The following is a 24,475-nucleotide window of genomic DNA, read 5'->3' as shown; positions in this document are numbered from 1 at the left end:
GGGTGTGATGAGAGTCTGTCCCGTGTCCCCCACTTTGCCACTTGGACGTGAAGATCAGGGTGGTGGTGGTAGCCATCCTCCCAGACATGTGGAGAAAAAGAAGGAGGTCATTCCTGAAAGAGACCATAGCCCTGAGGTCAATGAGGAGGAAAGGTTTTAGTGATATTTTTAGGCCCCAGGAACCAGCTATAAATTAAGCCAGTTTCCTCCTGAACTTTGGTGGTGTAACATGAATCAATAATTAATCAATAACAAGTTTGAGCTCCTTTGAATTGAACTTCTGTTATTTGCAACCAGTAAATCCTAATGAATGTAACAGCTGAGGCTTGTGTTTCTTTTAAGGGAATGTTCTTGCTTGTTGGATGCAATGGGCTGGTGGGAAGGATGTGGAGAGAGCATCCCAGGCTTCTTCCTGCCCTGATTTCTTTGGCAAACCCAGGAGAGGCCACTGCAAGTCCTATCAAAACAAAATGATACAAAGAGTCTAAAGACACACACACATACACACTCATGAATGAAAAAGCAAGATGGAAATACTGACCTCTATCAGACAAGGTAAAATAAAAGTCAAGACAATCACTTCCTATTTCACAAAGGATTCAGAATGAGGTTTGAACTATACATTTATTGTGTGGCTACTCTGTGCCTGGCCTTGTGCTTGGTGCTTTACCTTTACTCTTGAACTGGCAAAGACTTAACAGTGCTGTAACTTGTAAGCATCAGATAACACAGTGGCTGAATACATAAAGCAAAGATTACAAAAATATATCAACAAACATAGTAACAGATTCTCACACACCCTTATTGGCTTTTGGCAGATAAGGTGAGCCATAATTAAATTAACACATGGATCTAATCAATATAACTGATAAGACTGAGTTAGTTAACAGACATGTAGAGTTTTGACTCCTACAGACCGAAAATACATATTCACCTTAAATGTACATGTATAAACACTGGGCATGTTGTAGGCCACAATAAAACTTTTAAGAAGGTGTTGAATGCAGATATATTAGAGACCACATTCTTTGTTCACAGTGTCATAAATTATTAAAACAAAACTATTTATAAATAAACATGATCACTGAGCTTAAAGCACTCTTTATATCGTAGAAACACTACAATATAACCTTTAGACAACAACATAAACAAGAACACAGGTTACCAAACTTTAAGATGTGGCCAAAGCTATAATCAGAAGTAATTTATTATTAAGTACACTACTTCAGCAAGTAATTTTGTAAAAAGAGATTATAAATGAATTAACTATTCAACATAAAAACAAAGGAAATAATAAAATCACAAACTATAGAAATATGGGCATAAATAAAGCCCAATGCTAGTCCTTAGAAAAGTAATCATGGATGAGGTAAAACTTTGATAAATCTAATAATGGGTCAACCACAAACAGAAGTTGAAAGGGAAAAGAGAGTTAGAACAAAATAAAGGAAGTTTTTCATTTAATTATAGAACAGTATTCATAGGGTGCTTGGGTGGCTCTGTTGGTTTAGTGTCTGCCTTTAGCTCAGGTCATGATCCCAGGGTCCTGGGATGGAGCCCCGCATTGGACTCCCTGCTTCTCCCTCTCCCACTCTCCTGTCTGTGTTCCCTCTCTCGCTGTGTCTCTGTCAAATAAATAAATTAAAATCTTTTTTTTTAAAAGAATAGTATTCATAATTCAGCTAACAATCTGAAAAGTTCAATGGAATGAAGAATTTCCTAGGGCATAAAAATCACTAGAAATCCACCAAAATTTATGAAGTAAAAAGTATTCATAAGTCAAGAGCATGGGAAGAAACTGAGAAAGCCCCCCAAGAATTAGCTGAAACGTTCCCCCCAGAGCAAAGGACCCTGGTGAATTCCTTCAAAATGTCAAGGAAGTGATACTCCTTAAGCTACAGAAACTACTCCAAGGCTTAGACAACAATAAAAGGGATGTCCTTCTATGATGCAAGCCTCACCATGTTACCAAAACGTGACAAAGATAGCACTGATCTTACATATGAAGAGAGGCAAGAGTCATGCATAAAATACCAGGAAGTACAATTCAGAGTCTGGAAAGACTGGCCTACCACGATCTTAAGACTACCAAGATGACATGACATTGAGGAGTCTACCAGACTTCATCAGTCCCAAGTTGCACGTTTTTTTCATCCTCTCTGAAGCCGGAAAGCAGCTTCCAGTTGGTGGGATCCTACCATGAAGCAGCATGCTTTTCTTCTCAGTCGTATATAAAATAATATGTGTTTTACAATCAACGATGTCTTAAGTTCGATGAAATACCATAATGCAAAATCTCACCCCGGGAGGTTAAATTAAAAAAAAAAAATTATCAGGTGCCTGGGTGGCTCAGTTGGTTGAGTGTCTGCCTTTTGCTCAGGTCGTGATCCTAATCAAGTCCCGCATCAGGCTCCCTGCTCAGCGGGGAGTCTGCTTCTCCCTCTGACCCTCCCCACTCTCATGCTCTCTTTTATTCTCTCTCTTTCAAATAAATAAAATCTGTTTAAAAAATTATCTTGATGGATGTTTAAAAGGCATTTGCTAATAAACCTATTGCTGACTTCTAACCAAGATGTTTCCTTAACAAGAAAGAGTGACCAATTTCAGAACAATCGTCCTCATCGTAGTTAAATGTGGAACATCATAGGCATCCCTGTTAAAACCAGGAACAAAAACAGGACACACACTACCAAGACTATGGTGGTTTGCTGTGGAGCTTTCGACCACTCCACAAAGCCCTGGAACAGAGGGGGGAAAAGTATATTAGAAACAGAGGGGCCACCATTGTTTCTTGCCCGGTATAGCGTTATGAGCTCCATACACCTTTGTCAAATGAACACAGGAGTGGAAAGACATACCAGGATGAAGGATGGAAGACAAAATGTTCAATGGCGACGATTCTCCAGATTAGTGATGAGCACAGTGCAAAGGTCTTAAAATATCAGGGAAGTTTGGGAAATGGAACTTTTCTGGAAAGTCAGTGGCGACATGAAAAAAAATCCTGATGAAGAAGAGAAGTGGATGTAGCAGATACTATGAAATGTCCAACACAAGCAGCTGTAAGACCTGGCAAAGACCCAGAAAAACTTGGAAGATATTCTTCAAATATCGAGGTTTCCCCCTTGGATTTTTCTGATGCAATAAATCTTGGATAGGACCAGAAAATACAGATTTTTATAAAGTTCCTCATAATTCACGCTATAGAAAAATAGGACAACTTGACAAATATTTACTTTCCCGTGGCAACCACAGCACCAAAAATCTGACAATTCCTCAGTTGGGGAAATGGATACAGCACAGCACATTACAAAGTATTTGGCAGCTGTAAAACGTGAATTTAAGAAAGAACAAAGGTGATCAATATGTATATCAACACAGAGAATTATCCAGAATATTTATGATGAAGATACCATATGGTAGGATAGTAATTTTGCTACGATCTCTTTTTGGAGGTTTGAAGAAACATATGTGAGTTATTGTAGGGCTCTGTTTATAGGAAGCTCAACAACAGGCAAAACTAACCTATCAGAAACCAGAAATGTGTTTGCCTTGGAGTGAGGGAGTGAGAGAGATCAGAAAGGAAGAGGAAGGGATTTTCTGAGAAAATGGCAACACTCAAAAATCTTCATTTGGGGGCGCCTGGGTGGCTCAGTGGGTTAAGCCACTGCCTTTGGCTCAGGTCATGATCTCAGGGTCCTGGGATCGAGTCCCATATCGGGCTCTCTGCTCAGCGGGGAGCCTGCTTCTTCCTCTCTCTCTCTGCCTGCCTCTCTGCCTACTTGTGATCTCTCTCTGTCAAATAAATAAATAAAATCTTAAAAAAAAAAATCTTCATTTGGGGTGTTGGCTACACGTATATACACACTCACGGATCTAGGCATTTTACTGGAAATACTTAGGACAACTTTTTAAAGCCGAGTATGAAGTTAAGAAAGCGTAATAAATACAGGTCATCTGCAATGCAGAAGGTTTGCACGCTCACGTGCGCGCGCGCGCACACACACACACACACACACACACCGGACCACTAATAATAGACCCAACAGTGCCTCCCAATTGTTCTGCATATGGGCCGCTAGCCACGGTTTACGGCTTATGTCTATGCCTGCCCCTTCTCAGAAATGCCCTTCGCTAATGGGAACCACCTCCCCAGGGAAGCACATGGGAGGTCATCCACACCCGTGATGGGGCTTAACAGGATCCCCGCTCGCTCAGAGGAAGACAAGGACTACGGAGGCTCCAGAGCTTCTCCTGAGCTTGGGCCCAGGCTGAACCCCCCAACTAAACTCCCTCTCAGTCCTTCCAGCTTCCCTCACCACCTACAGGTTCCTCCTGGGAGCACAGCTCCCTCCACAAATCCCTTGCACAGAAATCCCAACTAGTCTAATTTTCCAAGGGAAAAAATGTCTCCAAAGATATATGGCAACTGAAGAAGACGTGTGAGACAAAGGAGGTAGATGAACATATGGACGGGGGTACTGAGGGACGGAGGGACGGAGTGCGTATGTGGGGGAGCAGGCAAATGACAGTGTGGACGGGTGAATGAGGAGGCAGGTGAATGAATGGCTAATTGAAGACGAGCTTCTGAGTGCAGGGCTGGAGGGTATGTGTCTCCACATCACATGGGGACCCCCCCCCTTCCATGTCTGACCACCGCAGGACAATGTCCTCTTTCCCATGGGACACAGCTTGGAGCTCACAGCCCCAAGCAGGTGGAGAAATTGGGACCACCCACTGAGGTCTGCGGGGTGGACATCTGTAAAAGAAAGGGAACCCCCAGCTTACCTGCGAGTCCTCGGACTCATCTCCCTCCACCGCGTTCCACTCTTGTGCCAGCCCGGGTTCTGAAGAAGACAGGCCTGGTAGAGGAGACAGGAGGCACGAGTCAGTGACCAGGCAGCCGGGCCCTGTCTGCCCGTCCCTCCAGCCCCGTTCTCCTTCCTGTCACCCTTGAGCGCACACACTCTGGCCCAGTTGGCCAGAGAACACCAGACCTGAAGTCTGATCCTATTTCTGTCATGTCCTGGAAGACTTAGAGCGTGTTACCTGTTGTGATCTGCCATCTGACTCTCTGTTCCCTCACCTGTCAGATGGGTGAAACTGACCCTTTTCTACAGGCCTCCTACATAAACCAAGTGAGGGAGCGGAGGGGAAAGTGCGGAATCAGCCGAGAAGCAGCAGGCTGGCCCAGTGGAGACATCTTCCCACATTCAAATGTCAACAACCTTCTGGCTCCTTAGCTGGAAAGCACGAGCCAGGCCGAAGAGCGCCACTGTCCACTCTCCCCGCAACCAGGCCCCACTAGGACCCCCTCCCCACTGCCAGAACTCACACCCATATTATCCCCGCCCAGTTCCAGGCCTGCTTGTCCCCGATGGGAGGAGGTCCCTTGATCCAGCTGTTTGAGCCTAAACCCCAGCAGTTATCCTGGTGGTCTCTCTTGTCCTCCCCTCCCCACGCCCACCAGCAACAACTCTTGATTCTCCCTCCCAGATGTGTCTCAAATCTCTGCACTTATGTCCACCACTGCCACACACACCTAGGTCCTCTCTCTCCCAGACAGTTGTGGGAAACCCCTATCTGTCCTCTCAGCTTCTACTCTGACCTCCTCGTCCTACGGTTCATCCGCGCACACAGCCGGATGTAGGCTGTCTTGGCCTGGGCACCATTGACCTTGGGGAGTGTGTAACTCCTTGTGGTGGTGGTGGGTCCTTGACCTCTGTGACGTGGTGGTAGCATCTTCCCTATTCAGATAACCCAAACTCCAGACTTTATCAAACATCCCCTGGGAAGGGGAGGCAGGGGATAACATCGCCCCCAGTTAAGAACCCATGAGTTAGCAGAACCTTTTCAAAACACAAATGAGATCCTGTCGTCCTCCTCTTCGAAACCTTCCTATGGCTTCCCAATATTCAAATAACACACTCTGTGCTGTGGTCTCAGGATGTCGCTGGCCCAGGCTGGTCTCTACCCTCTTCCCCCGTGTCCCTGCTTTGTTCAGCACAGCCTCCAGTAACACAGCAAGCTTGTCGCCACCACGGGGTCATTGCCAGAGTGGCCTGGGTGTCCACACAGCAACCCCCATCTCTTGGAATACACGATCCCTTCTCCTGCCTCTCTCGCCGGCCCTGACCACCCTTGCGTCCCTCTCCATCAATCACCCCACTTTACCATCTTCAGAGCTCTCGTCAGACATTCCTTTTCTTTTAATTTCATTCCTTGTTTATTGTCTGTTTCTCCACTAAAATCAGCTCTATGGGGCCATCCTGTTGGCTGCTGGATCCCGAGCCCCTGGCACGCAGTAGGTGCCTCTGGTGGGTTTTGTCCCACATGGCCTTCCACTTGTTCGTTGATCCCTGTGTCCACAGCCCCGGGCAGCCCGCGCCCTCAGGATGCTGAACTTGACCATGTAGCTGATTTTGACTGACAGCCTGTGAGCAACTGGGTGGCCAGCTCCATCTCTCTCCCCGCAACCACCCCCAAGAGAATGTGCCCGGGTTGGCCTGCGGAGACAGTAGCCCCAAGTCGGCACCCTCATACTGGCCAGACGCACGTGAGGTCAACCGGCTGCCTCCGCCAGCTCATGGTCGGTGGCTGCTCAGGCAAATGCGGGCGCAGGCGGTGGGAGAACCGTCCCCTGAGCCCCTGTCATATGCTGACCTGCAGAATCCTGAGCAGAGGAGTGACTGTGGCTTTAAGCAACTAAGTTTCGGGGCCACTTGCTGCCTAGCAAAGGCTGATGGACACAGGGCTCCATAAATAGCTGTCCCCCAAATGAGTGAAGGAAGGAGTGTTGGGTCTTCCCCGAGGCTCAGCCACAACCTCCCCCCACCTCCCGCCGCCCACGGGACGCCTGCCCCTCACCTTTCAGGTCACCGTCACCGCCAGGGGCCCCAACCTCCACAGCTGCCCAGTCCTTGGTGAGGGCAGCACGCTTCTCCCAGGCCCTGGTCTCCCGGGGCATCAGCGTCTTGGCCCTCTCTGGCTCAAGCAGCCCTCGGATCTGCTCCGGCCTGAGGCTCTGCATCTTTCTGGGATGTAGAGTTTCCAAGGCGAGTCTCTCCTTCTCCTCCTGCTCCCGCTGGGTTCCTGGGGCACGGGATTCAGCACCTGGGGGCTGACAAACTTTTTGTCATTCCACAAACCTTTACAGAGTGCCATCTGTGTGTTGGCACCATTTCTAGGTGCCAGAGACCCAGCAGTTACAGAAGCAGGCTCCCTGCTCCTGGGGGTCTTGCGTTCCTGCGGAGACCCAGGCAGGAGAGAAGGATGGCATGCCAATGTCTAAGTGCCCAGGGGACAAATAAAGTGAGAAAGGGAATAGGAGTTCTGAGGTGGGGGCCAGAGAGGACCTCATCCACACACACGTTTATTCCACACCCAACGCACAGAGCCACAAGGTTTTAGGAAGCCAGAGTAGCCCCCAGAATCCCTCTTGCTACAGAGAAAAGGGCCACAGTCTTCCCAGCAGCCCCCAGCAGCCTCACCTTTCTCTTTTGTTGGCATAAAAGAAAACCAAGAAGCATTCCCCAGGTTGGGGGAGAAAAAGTCTAATTTAAAATGAAACGTTCTTGAGTATTCTCATTCTAGATCTTCTCAACCCAAAATTCAGGAGTCTGTCTGCCAGGAGTATGGGAACTACACTGGGTTACCCCCTACCCTGGGACTCTAGAGCTAGTTTATGTTCTGATTCTAGGGAACCGTATGCATTATCAGCCTTGCATTATATTAACCTGCCGACAACAGCCCTTGTGAATAGTTATTTTTTGAAAAGGAGTAAATTCTCTTGGTATAGGGAAAATAAAAGCTTTTTAAAGTATTTTCTTCTTTAATTAGGTTTTTTAAAAAGATTTTATTTATTTGACAGAGAGAGATCATAAGTAGGCAGAGAGCCAGAAAGAGAGAGAAGGGGAAGCAGGGTCCCTGTCAAGTAGAGAGCCCGATGTGGGGCTCCATCCCAGGACCCTGAGATCGTGACCCGACCTGAAGGCAGAGGCCCAACCCACTGAGCCACCCAGGTGGCCTTTAGATTTATACAAATAAAAATTGTTGGATCAAATTTAGAAGCCACAGGGCACACAGTCTAGATTCAAAGACACTTTAGCGACTGAGCAGGCAAAAGCACGAGGGGACCATGTTTGGAGTCAGAGTCAAAGAAACATGGTTATGGAAAAAAAAATTTTTTTTTAGAGCAATCAAGGCAATTTATTGTGAACTGGGTATTCGATGATCTCAGGCCTTCTCATCCCTTCTGTTGCGTGTGGAAATGGTCTTAGGGACAGATAAGAAAGTATCCATCTTATTTTTTTAGAGATCTTTTTGACCTGTGTAAGGGTGAGTTGACCTGATGGCTGGAATTCGCGCTAACATACTTCCACAGGGCCGCCTGGTGGGCTCAGTACATACAGCAACTGACTCTTGGTCTCCGGGTTGTGAGTTCAAGCCCCACGCTAGGCGTGGAACCTAATTTAAAGTAAGATGAAATAGAATAATACAATGAAATAAAACAAAATAAAATACTTCTACAGTAAAGGGAAAAGACAGAGACAAGGGATCAGAGCAAACAAAGGATGATTTCCAAACCTGGCAAATGGGGAGACACGGGGCTCTTGGGTCTGTTCCTGTGCCCGTGAGTAGACCTGAAATGCTTTCTTATCAGAAACTAATACATACGCTGTGGATATGCAAAATGTATCTTTTCTTCTGCATTACAAATTAGCAGGTAGGTCTTCTATGGACAGGGGTGACTCCCAAACCCTCGAAACTCAGATCTGAATGCATTTCCCCAGACACCTGCACCCTCTGTCCCCAGCCCCCAGCACAGCCTTCCTCCTTCTTGACAGGCCTCCACCACTGTCCTCACCGGGTTCTGCAGGCATTGCTGCCCACTTGTCTCCTCACCCGCACCTGCTCTTGTACTAGAAAACACTGTCCCCACTCTGTTCTAGTCTCCCACTCTGGTCCACTCCACCACTGACCCCAATGGTCCCCTCCCCTCACCACACTCCCCAGTCCATCCCGCCGGCTTCACAATCCTCAGGAGCCCCACTGGTCTGGAGGCTTTCAATGCCCCACCCAGCAGGGCAGGGCCCGCTCTGGACATGGCCTCAAGGTCTCCCTCGCTACAGTCCCTATGCTTTCCCTCCTCCAGGACAGTCCAGGACCAAACAACACTGAACTCCAAGGAGGTGAGTTTCCTCCCTCTTTGGCACCCTCTTCTATTGCTTTTTAAAAATTGAGTTTTGGAGGCACCTGGGTGGCTCAGTGGGTTAAGCCTCTGCCTTCAGCTCAGGTCCTGATCTCGAGATCCCAAGATCAAGTCCCACCTTGGGCTCCCTGCTCAGTGGGGAGCCTGCTTCCCCCTCTCCCACTCCCTCTGTGCTCTCCCTGGCTCATTCTCTCTCAAATAAGTAAATAAAATCTTTTTAAAAATTTAAGTCAAGATACACATAACACAAACTTCAAACTCGGAACCGTTTTCCGGCTAACAGCTCGGTGGTACTCAACACATTCACAGGTCCTCCTACCTCCTTACACCTGACACTCTGTCCCCACTGAACGATGACCTCCTCAAGGCCATCCATGGTGGAGCACGCGTCAGAGGTTCCCTCCTTTTTAATAACACGTTTGCTTGTCTGTTCGATGTCGTAGCCTTTGTGAATAATGATGCTATGAATACACAGGTGTGCAGATACCCCTTGGGACCCTACTTCCACTTTCTGGGGTCTACGCCCTGAAGCAGAATTGCTGGATTGTAGGGCAATTCTGTTTTTAGGTTTTTTCTGGGAACCTCCATACTGTTTCCCACAAGAGCCACACCAACTCACGTTCCTAATGGTGCACAAGAGTTCCCTTTTCTCCACACCCTCAACAACACTTGTTGCTTCCTCGGTTTTGTTTTTTTTAAGACTATTTATTTCAGAGACAGTGAGCAAGGGAGAGAGCACAAGCAGGAGGAGCAGGAGGTAGAGGGAGAGGGAGAAGCAGGCTCCCTGATGAGCAGGGAGCCTAACACAGGGTTCAACCTCAGGACCCTGGGATCATGATCTGAGTCAAAGGCAGATGCTTAACCCACTGAGCCACCCAGGTGCCCCAACCCTGGGTTTTTTTATAACATCCATCCTAATGGATTTGAGGGGTTCCACCGCCCCCGAAGGCGACAGTCTAGTCTGGAGCTAATCTGCCTCCCTTCCCTCCCCACCTCTGTCCTCTCTCTCAGAGAAAGCAGCTTCATGCTCAGAGCAAGCATCCAGCCAGGAGGTAAAGATATTCCTTTTCTTTCTTGTGCTTATTGTCACCTTCACCCTCAGTACCATAAAAAGGGGCGGGGGGTAGTGGCTTTCCATTCCTAACAAAATTTCCCTTTGACAATTCACTGAGAAAGACCGTGAAGGTGCGGCCACTCAGGGGTCTGGTGGGAGTGTATCTGGAGCAACCACTTGGAAAACTACTTGACAAGCATCTGCTGAAGCTGAAGGCGCCACCTCCCTCCAGAGAAAGGACAACTCGTGCCACAGACACTCACAGGGCAGCACTGCTGTCAACCAGATCCGTAAAGCGCAGCAGCTCTGGTACATGGACCACCCCACTGGCTCTCGGTAAGAGGAGGGACAAGTAAGCCACTGTGCATTCGCACAATGGAGTGCTACTCAGAAATCAAGGGTCAAACAAAAAGAACACACGCAATGACATGGATGAGTGTGGAAATACATGTCCTAAACTGCGTGAGAAGAGCCGGACACAGAGAACACATGCGTGATTTTATTCATTAAAAAGCAAGTATGGTACACGCAAAGAAACTGACGTTCGTATCAGTTACTGACTCAGGCTGGGGACAGGGGAGGGCAAGGCACTTTCTTGGGGGTCCTGGAGATGTTCTGTAGCTTTACCTGAGTAGCAGTCCCATGGGTGAAAACATTTGTGCAAATTCACCGAGCTCTCCCTTCACATGCTCTGTGCCCACTGCTCTGTGTGCTTCAGACCTCACGAAGACAGAAAATGAAAACCAAACACGAACTGGTTAAATGTCATGGAACTTCGTGGTTTGCTGCACAGGCCTGTTTTGATCTATAAGTAAATGAGTGGTTTGGAGATTTGCACATTGTACACATGTGGCTGTGTTGCTCGAACCCGGTTCTGCAGCGTCTTTGACATCAATGTTCACCAAGTTCTGACAGTAAAAGGATGGCGTTTGAGACTGTCTTGGTTTCCCATGGCTGCTGTAGCAAATTTCCACAAGCTGGGTGGCTTAAGACAATGCAGACTTATCTTATAGTAATGTAGCTCAGAGGTCTGAAATGGGTTCCCCTGGGAGAAACTCCAGCTGTCTCAGGGCTGGGTCCCTTCTGGAGGCTCTGGGAGAGAATCAGTCTCCTTGCCTCCTCCAGGATCGTAAGCCTCCTGCATTGCTTGGTTCTGCAGCTCTTTCTGCCACCTTTACAGTCCACATTGCCCACTTGAGTCTCTCTCCCGCTGCGTCACTGTGATTCTGACCCTCCCGCCCTACTTTTCCACTTTTAAGTCCCTTGCGATCGCTTCGGTCCACACAAAGAATCCAGGATCAACCCCCATCTCCAAGTCAGCCCTCACCCTGAAACCAACAGACTCACAGGTTCTGGGATGAGGACATGGAACCATCTCCGGGGAACCATCCTCCTGCCTACCACAGGGATTAAATAAAAATGCTAGAAGAGAGACAAGGGAAGGGATGGAAAGGAAAAAGTGTTGAGGAACGGTAGCATGGGTGTTGCTGGGACCACACACGGAACTGTCAAGGGTGGGGGAAGAACGACGCTCACGGCTGCCAGCCTGGCAAGGAGTGAACATGGCGGTGACCTCACCGAGTCATCGTAAGCTTTGTGCTGAGACCGAAGGAGACTCCATACATAGTGAGTACCTGACGAGTGGAGGAACACACAGGTTTTTCCTCGGCCTGGCTCGTCCTTGCTCTTCTGTGTTGGCTTCTAGAAACTGCCCGTACCTCAAGGCTGAACGGAGACATCACTTCCCGCAGGACTCATTAACACTTGCACCATGAGGGCTTGAATGTAAATGACTTCTCCAAGGCATTTCTCAGCCAGAACTTTGTGCCAGACCTGTGCTGAGTACTGGGCCTTGCGGGTGAACCCGATACCTTCAGTGGCTCACGTTCTCCTGCAGCAGGAGGACAGCGAGCAGAGAACAAGGAACAAAGCAGCAGACCTGGTGTCTGGAACACCAGCAGCAAGGTTCAACATCCAGGAGCTCCGCCAATAACAAAATTGAGATAGACCTAAAAAGATAAACACATCCCTTCCCCACCCCCTCACTTTTACTTCACTGTTTGAAATTCAAAATGAAACAGGGGTCCAGAGAAATACTTCTCTATTGTAAGGAAAACCTGAGCAAATGCCAACTGATGGCCAGGATGGGCAGAGGCAATAGGGAGTAGTGGGGACTGTGGCAAAGGAGAGATCGGTCTGTGTCTGAAGAAGCCTAGCTAATACCTGCCCAGTGAAAACGTGGACCTAGGGTCACCTATCTTCTAATTTCTGGAGAGAACACTGGAAATCTATGGTTTTAGATTACATCTTCCTCATTTTAAAACACTTCCAGACGTTTAAAAGGAGGACACCTTGTCAGCAAGCCACACAGAGCACGGTGTGGGCCGGGAAGTGTGCAGACGGCGGGGAAAGGCCGCGTCAACAACATTTTCCATAAAAAAAAGCTATTGCTCATGATGGGAAAGTTATAGAGAGAGCTTGAGTAGGGGGCCTGTTTTTGCCTTTAACATGAGCTATAACGATGTGTTTAGCGTGAGCGAAAGGCACGTCGGGTAAGAGAGGTGACCGCGGAGAAGACAAGGGCCTGGGGGTCCAGCTCATAAGAGGCTGGATCTGGCTGGATGGAGAAGGGAGGAGGGAAAGGGCAGACAGCACTCTGCGGAGGAATTCACCCCTCACCGCCTCCGTGTTAGTTCCCGAGGAGGAAGGAGGGAGGTGTGGCCGCAGCAACCCGCCACCGCAACCCTGACAGGAACCCCGGCAGCCACCGTTCCTGGGAGCGCGCCAACGCGGCAGGCCTCGGGGCGCACGCCGTGACCTTTCCCGCTGCAGTCCTGCCCTTCTTCTCCTCTGCCGGTACTGTTCCGCCCATTCCACAGACGGAGAAGGTCCTCAAGGCCGGAGCCGGGCAGAGAAGCAAAGGCGCCAGACCCCCGCGCCTGTGCGCCCAGCCTCCCCAGGGCGGTAGGCGCGCCCAGACCCACAACGCACACGTGCGCAGGTGTGCGCGCGGGCGGGCACACAGACTCCGCGTGCTAAACGCACCGGGAGATCGGACACAGACGCCGAGACCCCAGCGAGACCGGGGCGCACGTGCACTCAGCGACCCAGGTGGGCGCGCAATGCAGGGCCATTCCCCTCCCCGCGCAGAGGCCGGATTCCAACTGCGGTGACGGGCAGAGGGGTAGTCCGGGCGGGGCGGGGGAGCAGACCCGACCCAGACCCAGCCCAGCCCTCCCCCAGCGGGCGGAGTGGTTGCCCCCTTCCCGGACAGGCATCCTCCCAACGCCTCTGGTCCCACCCCCAAACACATTCCCGCTCACACACAGTCACCGGCGCGCTTCCCGGGTCGCCGCCGGAGCCCCCAGCCCCACCTCCCGCCCACGGGGGTCCCTCGGAGGACTCACCCTCCCCAACCAGACCCAGTCCTGCCACTACAGAGCTGGAGCCGCGGCGCCCGCGGCTGCGCAGACGCGGAGGCTTCGAGGGTGGGGGTGGGGGACATGGGGGAGCTGGGGATGGTGGCCTGCCTTCTCGCCGCCTCCCCTCTCCACTCTCGGGAGCGGGGACCTGCAGCAGGTAGGGAAAGGAGCGAAGGGGCCACAGGGACGACATGGCTGCGGTGAAGTTGCTGGAGGAGTAGTACTATGCCTGCCAAGGGTCGGCCACAGCGGGATGAGCTGTCCTTTCCCCACTGAGGTTATGCCCAACTTCCCCAGCTGCAGAGGCCAACAGCCTCCTCAGGCTCCTCGGTGATTCTCTATTCTGCAAACCCGGGTCAGGGTAGGAGGGAGGAGGAAGGAGTTGGGGCAGAGATGTCCTAGAGGCCAGACTGCCAGGGGTCAGAGGCTGGCTCTGCCGTTTGCTACTAGTGTGTCCTTGGGTGTGTCACTTAGCGTCTCTGTGCCTCCATTTCCCATTCTGCTTACCGCCTCCCAAGACTGCTGTTAGAAAATAAGCCAGGCTTGTAATGTGCCTGAAACAGTGCCTAATTGTTGCTACTATCATCACTTGTTCAAGGTTTATGCAATCACTACTTCCCAAATTGCTCTGGTAGAAGCTACATCAAAGTTTTAGATTTTTTATAAAGTCAGAGGTGGGAAGAAAGTCTCTCTCTTTGTGGTCTTATTTGCATCTCATTATCTTAAATGTTTGTTGACCAGGTTTATTTTCTGTTTGTTAGCTGCTTGTTTATACCCTCCCTGCCTCGTTCTGTTTGTTTGGCTTTTGTTTCTTGACTTATAGGCATTCTTTATATATTCTGGCTACTGATCCTTTGCCTGTTCCTCTGCCTGTAGCAGACATCTTCTCCTGGCCTGTCACTTATCTCTTCACTTTGCTTACACAGGGCCTAAGGTTCTGGATTTTGATAAAGTCCAGGCCATTCACTTTTTCCACTCAGATCAACACACCTGACTCCCCAACCTTGTACTTTACAGTCTTTTTTTATGTTTAGCTTGTTATACCTTCTGGAAATTTTTTGGATAGTGTGAAGTAAGGATCTTTGTTTTCCGCATGGATAGACCATTGACTAATCCTGGTTTCCCAGAAAAACAGTGGAAATAACTGTCATTTATCCAACCAATTGGATGAGCAAAGGCATCACATACATGAACATTATTTCATTTTAATCAATGACCCCAAGTGGTAGGGTATTATTGTCCCCATTTAGCAGAGAAGGGAACTAAGGCATGAAGGGGTTACATGATTTGTCCAGAAGACACATGGCAAGAATATGGGAGGATTGGGGTGCCTGGGTGGCTCAGTGGGGTAAAGCCTCAGCCTTTGGCTCAGGTCATGATCCCAGGGTCCTGGGATCTAGCCCTGCATCAGGCTCTCTGCTCAGCAGGGAGCCTGCTTCCTTCTCTCTCTCTGCCTGCTTCCCTGCCTACTTGTGATCTCCATCTGTCAAATAAATAAGTAAAAAATCTTAAAAAAAAAAAAAAAAGGAATATGGGAGGATTGAGGGACACCTGAGTGGCTCAGTCCTCTAGCCTCTACCTTCGGCTCAGGTCATGATCCCAGGGTCCTGGGATTGAGCCCCACATTGGGCTCTCTGCTCAGCGGGGAGCCTGCTTCCCCCTCTCTCTCTGCCTGCCTCTCTGCCTACTTGTTATCTCTGTCAAAAAATTAAATAAAATTTTTTTAAAAAACAACAGACTCGAGTTTGAGGGGTTTCCCCAGAGTGAGGTCGGGGGAGAGGCTACTGAAGAACTTCTTAGGAAATGACTCCTACCCCAGATAGTGTGTCTGGAATCCTATTCTATGTCTTCCTCTGACCTTTCTTTAGTCTCTTACATTTCCCTTTCTCAATCTTGGCCACATCTGCACATAAATGGAAATCATTTTATAACTGCATCGATTTCTGCATAACATCCATATATTAGTAAGTAGTAATTTTATTTTAAATAAATGCAGTTTCAGGACACCTGGGTGACTCAGTGTGTTAAGCCTCTGCCTTTGGCTGGGGTCATGGTCTCAGGATCCTGGGATCAAGCCCCCGCATCGGGCTCTCTCCTCAGCAGGGAGCCTGCTTACCCCTCTTTCTCTGCCTGCCTCTCTGCCCACTTGTGATCTCTGTCTTTCTGTCAAATAAATAAATAAAATGTTCTAAAAACAAGCAAACAAACAAATAAATAAATGCACTTTCTTTTTTAAAAGCGCCCCTTGAGGGTCGCCTGGGTGGCTCAGTGGGTTAAAGCCTCTGCTTTCGGCTCAGGTCATGGTCTCAGGGTCCTGGGATCGAGCCCCGGCATCGGGCTCTCTGCTCAGCGGGGAGCCTGCTTCCTCCTCTCTCTCTCTCTGCCTGCCTCTCTGCCTACTTGTGATCTGTCAAATAAATAAATAAAAATCTTTAAAAAAAATAAAAAATAAAAAATAAAAGCACCCCTTGAAAGAAAACTTTGCAGCACTTTGTAAGTGGAAAGCCGATTTCACGCTTCATAACAAAAAAAAAAAAAAAAATGGAAATAAAATAAAAATTAATAAATCATAGCTAGAAGCTGCCATTTGATGTAGCAGACTGAATTATCGGCCCCAATTCACCATCACCGTAGCTATGACACATCTTCACTCTTCATGGCGAGTTGAAGGGTGAAGAAGTAAACTCTGATTACCATGAGACCATGGAAGGATGAAGACATGTTATGCCCGTGAGCTTTTTCCCCTTTGCTGACTGTGTTTTCTACCCTTTCTCTGTAATCATCATCAGGAGTATGCCTATATAATGAGTTCTGTGAGTCCTGCTAGTGGATCATCAAATCTGGGGGTGGTCTCGGGGACTTGCTACACCACTCTCAAACCCCCAACCAGTACCTATGACTGCCTTTCTACCAGGAGCTAAGTACTGCTGACATCTCTTTAGGGCTCCAGGAGTAGCTGGGAAAAGGCAAATTAATGCTAGGTGTTCATTCATTCACTCACTCATTCAACAATTCAACAAAAACTCATTAAGCAGCTATTGTGTTGTAGCTGCTGTTCTAGGTGCCAAGATAGTCAAAGCCTGTGGCTTAATGGAATTTACCTTCTAGTGAAATTAAGCAGACAACTAAACCAATAAATATAGAACAAAATATAGTTTTGTTGATTCTGAGTTACATGAAATAGATCAACAGGATAGTAACTGCAAAGCCACTCTAGAAGGGAGTGGTCAGGAGAGATCTTTTTGAAAAGGTGGCATTTTGAGATAAGACCCGAACCGTGAAAAGGAGCCAGTGATGCAAGAGTTCTTGGCAGAGAGAACAGCAGGTGCAAAGGTCCTGAGGAACAATAAGAAGGCCACTGTGACCAGAGTGGTTGGGCAAGGGAGAGAGCAATGGGAGACAGGATCAGAGAGCCATCCATGGTCTTGAAAGTCACAGCAACATCTTTGAATGTTATAGTAGGTGCACTGTGAAACTAGGGAAGGACATTGAGGAAGGGTGTGATATAATCAATTTACATTTTCAAGGCATGACTGAACTGTTGTGTGGGGAAAACTCCAGAAGGGGCAAGAGATAAAATGGAAAGATTAGTTCGGAGGCTGTTGGACTAAACCAACCATAAGATGATGGTGGACTGAAGTGATGTGGCCGTAGGAGTGGAAAGCAGTGGACAGATTCAGGATACACTCTGGGGATGGAGCTGGGAGGACTCCCTGATAGGCAGTATTTGGGAGGTAGGCGAAAAGAAAGAATGAAGGACGACTTTTGGACTCTGAACCTGAACAACTAAGTGCACTGTAGTGAATGCAGTGAGGAGGACCCACTTTCTTTGTGAGAAAACCCAGAACACTCTCTTTGGGGCATGTTAAGTATTTGATGCCTGTGTTTTTAAGACTAAGACCAGGAGAACCTGGGTTACCCAGAAATCAGCATTCAGAAATTCTGGGGGTGAGGGCTGTGGAGTGGGCCCAGGAATTCTCAGAAGAGCACACGTAGGGGCTCCTGGGTGGCTCCGTGGGTTAAGCCTCTGCTTTCAGCTCAGATCATGATCCCAGGGTCCTGGGATCAAGCCCCACATTGGGCTTGGGGAGTCTGCTTGTCCCTTTCCCTCTCTCTCTACTCCAGCTCTCTCTTGCTCACTTTCAAATAAAGAAATAAAATATCTTAAAAAGAATAAGGGGGGCACCGGGGTGGCTCGGTGGGTTAAAGCCTCTGTCTTCAGCTGAGGGTCCTGGGATCGAGCCCCACATCGGGCTCTCTGCTAGGCATGGAGCCTGCTTCCCTTCCTCTCTCTCTGCCTACTTGTGATCTCTCTCCCTCTGTCAAATGAATAAATAAAATCTTTTAAAAAATAAAAAAATAAAAAAAGAATAAGCAAGAAGAGGAAGAGGGAACAGGAGGAGAGGAGAAGAGCACGTGTATGCAGTAGAGCCCTGGGCTCCTGACACTGTCCGCGGTGCTGACCTGATCAGGTCTGCGCTGTCTGTGGTGCTGAACCTCTGGGTGGATTAGCTGGAAAGGGCTCTAGCTCCCCTCTGCCTCTCTTTCCCCCACTCTCTATCTCTCTCCCTCTCCCTCCCTCTCTTTCTCCCTCACTCTGTCTCTCTGTGTCTCTCTGTCTGCCTCCATCGCCGTCTCCCTCTCTCTCTGCCTCTATGTGTGTCTCCCTCTCTGCCTCTCTCTTCCCTTCCTTCTTTCTCTCTCCCTCCCTTTCTCTCTGCCCTCCCTCTTTCTGTATGTCCCTCTTTCTGCCTCTCTCCCTCCCTCCCTCTCTCTCTCTGCCTCTCTCTCTCTGCCCCTCTCTCTCTCCCCCTCTCCTTCCTTCTTTCTCTCCCTCTCCCTGTCTATGTCTCCCTTCCCCCACTTTCTCCCCCTTGCCACCCTCACCTTCTCTCCCTTTTTCAAAGAACCCACCTGCCTGGGGAAAGCCCTGCTGTTGCCGGAAACAAAGCTCTCTGGGCTTCGGGGAGTGCAGGATGAAAGCAGATGAGGGAGAAAACTGCAGAGTCATTTTTAAGAGGCAACTTTGGCTCTTAGGACAGCAGGGCCTGACTACAACATGAATGGAATTATTAACGCAGAGTTTCCGGAGCATCTCTGAGGGGAGAAATGTACAAAAAGAAAATCAGGGGGAAAGTGCCCAGGATTCAGGCTGATGGTTACCTTGGGCTGAGGGGAAATGGAAGTGTTACATAAGTATATGTGAATTATTGTCAAGACCCTATTTTTATGTTATGAGGTGGGGTCACAAGAAAGGTATTATTGTAGATTTATATAAATACAGCATGGCTATATATTTTTTTAAAGATTTTATTTATTTGACAGAAATCACAAGTAGGCAGGGAGGCAGGCAAAGAGAGAGGAGGAAGCAGGCTCCCCAATGAGCAGAGAGTCCAATGCGGGGCTCTATCCTAGGACCCTGAGATCATGACTTGAGCCAAAGGCAGAGGCTTTAACCCATTGAGCCACCCACGTGGCCCAAGCATGGCTATAGTTTATGCTAACCTAAATCATAAACACTTGAAATCATGAGCATTGGGAGTATTTTTTGAAGTGAAAAGAAGTCTTACAATTCAAAATTCCTTAAAAATAATCCATACTTTTTTTGTTTTTTTTTTATTTCTTTTCAGCATAACAGTATTCATTGTTTTTGCACCACACCCAGAGCTCCACGAAATCCGTGCCCTCTAATACCCACCACCTGGTTCCCCCAACCTCCCACCCCCTGCCCCTTCAAAACCCTCAAATTGTTTTTCAGAGTCCATAAAATCCATACTTTTGAATTGTGTACATCATAAACTATACTTGTTATTATATTATCACTTTATCTAGTGAAGAGACATTCAACCATTTTTGTTAGGACTATTCTTGAGTTATGTGAGTTCTGAGTTGTCCAAAGTCTTCAAGAATGAGTCCCTGGCATAAGATCCACCCACTCTGGGACAGATGGATGAATATGTTTGTTTTTCCCAAAAATCTGGTCACCAAGGAAGCTGCAGCCACTCTGATCACTCAAGAGACAGACGTTCAAAAAGCACCCACTATGTGCTGGCCATTTCAGGGAATAGCCAGGATACCGGAGGCATAACCCCTTCTCCTAAGAAGACTATTTCTATACCTTTTAAAGAGTACCGGAGGCATAACCCCTTCTCCTAAGAAGACTATTTCTATACCTTTTAAAGAGCAGGAAGGTTTGAGCCTCTGATATGAACCCTTTGATCAGCTCTAGTCACTGAAGTCTGACTCTTACCTACTTTCTATCTTCTCATGGAGCTGTTGGCCTGGAGGGTGATATTCTAAATTCGCTAAAGAAGCTGGAGCTCATTACATTATATATATTCTTGCTTTCTTGCCTTCCTCCCCTTCTAGAATGTAGACTCCATGATGGTAGGAGCTGTGGGTTTTAATTCATTCCTGAGCCCCTAGCATTTAGAACATTGTTTGACACACCCTGGATGTTCTATGAATGTTCTTTTCAAGGGTTGAGTGAACAAAAAGTGATGTTTTGTAAACATAAAATATCCCAATATCTTAATGATGGCAACTCATCAAATTAAAAAGATGAGTGAACTGAACCGACACATGGGTGGGCTGGATACAGCTCATGGTCTGCACAGTTGAGTCATCTAAGATCAAGGAGTCCTTACTGAGCAGAACTCTGCCATGAGACTGTTCCATGGGCAGCTGACCTGTTCCCTACTCTGGTCCCTCGGCTGTGGCCCAGAGGACAGGGCTGTGGCATCAAGCAAGGAATCCTGTAAGCAAGGATCATTCCACAAAAAGGAGAATCTACTTATTCTTTTAAACAGCTACAAGGAGGGGTGCCTGAGTGGCTCAGTCAGTTAAGCATCTGCCTTCAGCTCAGGTCATGATCCCAGGGTCGTGGGATGGAGCCCATGTCAGGTTCTTCTCCCTCTGCCTGCCCTTTCCCTGCTTGTGCTTGCTCTCTCTCTCTCTCTCTCTCTGGTAAGCAAATAAATAAAACTTGAAAAAATGTAAAAAAAAAAAAAAAAAACTGCAGGGAATTAATTCCACTATGTTGCTGCATGGTCTTTCCCCCAACTAGCAGACATTAAGGTTGTATCCAGAGACTGATCATTTGGGAGCCTCAGATCTCTTGGGAAAGGCCCAAATTCAACTTGCAAACAGCTAGAATTTAACCCAGGGAAATCTGTCACCTAAGACCTTCCTATTTTGCTACTACTGAAAATCCTTCAGTTTATTCTACAGGGTTTCCCCTGTGGTGGTGGGGAGGGTGTGTCTGGGGTGAAAGAGAAAAATGACAGAGTTGCCAAGTCTGCTTAGGAAATATGCGTCCTCTCCACGCTGTCAGTTGGGTAATATCCTTACCCTCACTTCATACAACAAAATAGATCTTTGTGGACCAATGTGGAAAGATCTTGAAGACACATCATCGCATGGAAAAAAGCAAACTGCAGAGCCACAGTTGCAGTCTGACATCACTCATATGATATCCTAACTACACACAATACAACGTCCGATATTTTCTATGGATGAGTAGACGCGTACGAAAAAGTTTAGCAAATTTAAAACTCGACCGATGCTTATGAGAAAAGGCTCACAAGATTAGCAAGTTTCTCGAGGTTACACATATTCATTCATGATGAAAAACCTGTAGTTTCGTTAAATGAGTATCAAAGCCAGGAGACAGATCAAGTCTCAGCAAGGCAAAACTCAGGTGTTTTAAGTTTTTGTTTTGTTTTGTTTTTACCACGGATTACAGATTTACAACAAGTGTTTTATTATCTGGGGATCAGGACTAGACAGGGAGGCCCTGTTAGATTTCGTTAATCTCAGGGATCAAACTAATTTTCCTTCCTGACTATGGTACACCATGAGTGTGACAGTTTTGCTTCCACATGTATTGCTTATAAGATAAAAAGTTAAAATCCTAAAATCCAAAGATATTGACAATATGAAGGCATATTTCCAAGTCAAAGATGTTAGAATGTAAAAAAAGGGGGAGGCACCTTAGCATCAAACAAATATGACACATAGATTTAATTATTGCAACTGTTCAGCCATAATAGTGCATATATCATAGTAAAAGACCCATATATATTTGGCATTGTTATTATGGGACGGCTAATATTAGCCAGGTTTGTTCTACGGATAGGGAAGGTGAAGCTCAGAATCAATGATCCCCAGATGTGCACACAAAAGCTGCATCTATTTCTCTGGGCACACACACATCTGTACATGAGGAAGAAAAGTGCCTCCCAGTGTGTCCCATATCCACCAGCTAATCACCTCCAGAGCAGAGGGCTGCGCTGATGAAGTGAGAGCCACTGGAAGTCTTGCTTTATCAATATGTTCTGACCTTTGACAAAGAAAATATGTTTACTTATTAACTGTCCAGAAATAAAATAAAGTAATATTATTTAAAAAGGGATTTGGAGAAGGTGAGTGCCCCTCCAAGAGACAGGCTGGAAATAGTCTTTCTCAGCCCTGACGCCCAACACCTTCTGATTTCTATTAAACCGAGTCACCTGGCTCATGCAGCCAGTAAATCGCAGCCTTGTGATGCATACCTGAGAGACTGGCTCTAGAGACTGTCCCTGTCCTGCTCTGTGGGGCAGACTCTCTCTGGAAGTTCTTCAACACCAGGAGAGGTGCCTCCCCTCCCCAGGTTCACCCCAGGACTGCCCAATCCCAAGGTGAGGGAGCTGAGGCACAGGTTGGCTGTGTCTACTCTGTTTGGTCTTTGCTCTGGGTCTCTACGGCAGTCCTCTTCCCCCAGAGGATCCTGGATCCATTCTTGGGCAGCCAACCCATCTCTCCTTTCCAATGATGAGAGATTGTTGATTGCCGCGGAAACCCTCCCTCGGATGTAGACCACCAGCCAAGGGAAAGACAGTCCTACCATCTGATTCCCTTCTTTGCTGGCCCTGTTAGGATCCAGTGAGATGCGGGGGGGGGGGGGTGTATGTACATGGACAACATCTCTTGGAGGCTCCCAAGTGGTGATTGCCAGAAGAGAACCCGGTGTTGGAAGAGAGAGAGAGAGAGAGAACCCTGCTTTTCTGTCATATATTCTTTTGACCCCTTTGAGTTTTGTATCAAATAAGCTCTTCAGTGAATAATGAGAAATAGCACAAAAGTAGGTAAACTTATCATATCAAAAAATGGGCAGAAGGTATGAACAGACACTTCTCCAATGAAGTCATACAAATGGCTATTAGACAAATGAAAAAATGTTCATCACTAGCCATCAGGGAGATTCAAATTAAAACCACATTGAGATATCACCTTACACCAGTCAGAATGGCCAAATTAGCAAGACAGCAAACAACATGTGTTGGAGGGGATGTGGAGAAAGGGGAACCCTCTTCCACTGTTGGTGGGAATGCAAGTTGGTGCAGCCTCTTTGGAGAACAGTGTGGAGATTCCTCAAGAAATTAAAAATAGAACTTCCCTATGGCCCTGCCATTGCATTACTGGGCATTTACCCCAAAGATACAGATGTAGTGAAAAGAAGGGCCATCTGTACCCCAATGTTTATAGCAGCAATGGCCACGGTCGCCAAACTGTGGAAAGAACCAAGATGCCCTTCAACGGACGAATGGATAAGGAAGATGTGGTCCATCTACACTATGGAGTATTATGCCTCCATCAGAAAGGACGAATACCCAACTTTTGTAGCAACATGGATGGGACTGGAAGAGATTATGCTGAGTGAAATAAGTCAAGCAGAGAGAGTCAATTATCATATGGTTTTGCTTATTTGTGGAGCATAACAAATAGCATGGAGGACATGGGGAGTTAGAGAGGAGAAGGGAGTTGGGGGAAATTGGAAGGGGAGGTGACCCGTGAGAGACTATGGACTCTGAAAAACAATCTGAGGGGTTTGAAGTGGCGGGGGGTGGTGGTGAGAGGTTGGGGGAACCAGGTGGTGGGTATTATACAGGGTATGGATTGTATGGAGCACTGGGTGTGGTGCAAAAATAATGAATAGTTATGCTGAAAGTAAATAAAAAATAAATTTTTTAAAAAGTAGGTAAACTTAAAGAACTAAGATAAAATGAAAAAAGAATGGGACACAATGTCGACATGAGAGGTATGGTGGCTTAAAACTACTTTTTAAGTCGGGCTTTGCACTCAGCCCAGAGTCTGCTTAGGACTCTCTCCCTCTCTCTCTGCCACTCCACCCTGCTTGCTCACTTTCTCTCTAAAAATAAATAATATTTTTTAAACCCCCGTTTTTTAAGACTTTACTTATTTATTTGACAGATAGAGACCACAAGTAGGCAGAGCAGCAGGCAAAAGGAGAGGGGGTAGCAGGCTCCCTGCTCAGCAGAGAGCTCCATGCAGGGCTCGATTCCAGGACCCTGAGATCATGACCTGAGCCAAAGGCAGAGGCTTAACCCACTGAGCCACCCAGGCGCCCCAAAAAACCACTTTTTAAGATAAAATAAAATAAAATAAAAGTCATGTCCCTACATATTAAAAAGAAAAAAGAAATCTGAGTGGTCAATGCACGGGAGGCATGCTGACTTATTTTCTAGACTATCCTTGTGGCTCGTATAATTTCATTGTTACTTTTTGAACAGAACTATGAGGGTCTCAGTTTCAGGTAAGATGGGGTAAGTACCTTTGTTCTGTCTCTCCCACTGAAGAATTTCAGTAAATCAGCAACCTGCACAGCAGTAGGAGCCAGTATTTTAGTCACAGACAGCCAGCACCCTTTCGGTGACCTGTAGGACAGGACAAGGCAGCTGGGTCAGGCACTCCCGTCAACTCCTCACCAGCTTTCACAGGAGCGTCTCAATA

General features: G+C 47.5%; 1 protein-coding gene across 1 annotated transcript in view; it reads right to left on the bottom strand.

The window, feature by feature from the left end:
• Positions 1–2,560: 2,560 nt before the first annotated feature.
• The window catches only part of SMIM17 (small integral membrane protein 17), a 56,257-nt gene continuing 34,342 nt past the window's right edge, over positions 2,561–24,475 (bottom strand). Inside the window, exons 4-7 of the mRNA XM_059383213.1 lie at positions 24,297–24,399; positions 6,865–7,117; positions 4,786–4,859; positions 2,561–2,738 (exon numbers count right to left, since the gene is read on the bottom strand). Coding sequence (XP_059239196.1) covers positions 2,628–2,738; positions 4,786–4,859; positions 6,865–7,117; positions 24,297–24,399 — 541 coding nt within the window. The 3' untranslated portion in view covers positions 2,561–2,627. The remainder of the gene's footprint in view (positions 2,739–4,785; positions 4,860–6,864; positions 7,118–24,296; positions 24,400–24,475) is intronic.

This window comes from Mustela nigripes, chromosome 17 (assembly GCF_022355385.1).
Source record: "Mustela nigripes isolate SB6536 chromosome 17, MUSNIG.SB6536, whole genome shotgun sequence".
Lineage (NCBI taxonomy): Eukaryota > Metazoa > Chordata > Mammalia > Carnivora > Mustelidae > Mustela > Mustela nigripes.
The sequence above is the reverse complement of the archived record's forward strand: the minus strand, read 5'-3'. Positions and strand labels throughout refer to the sequence as shown.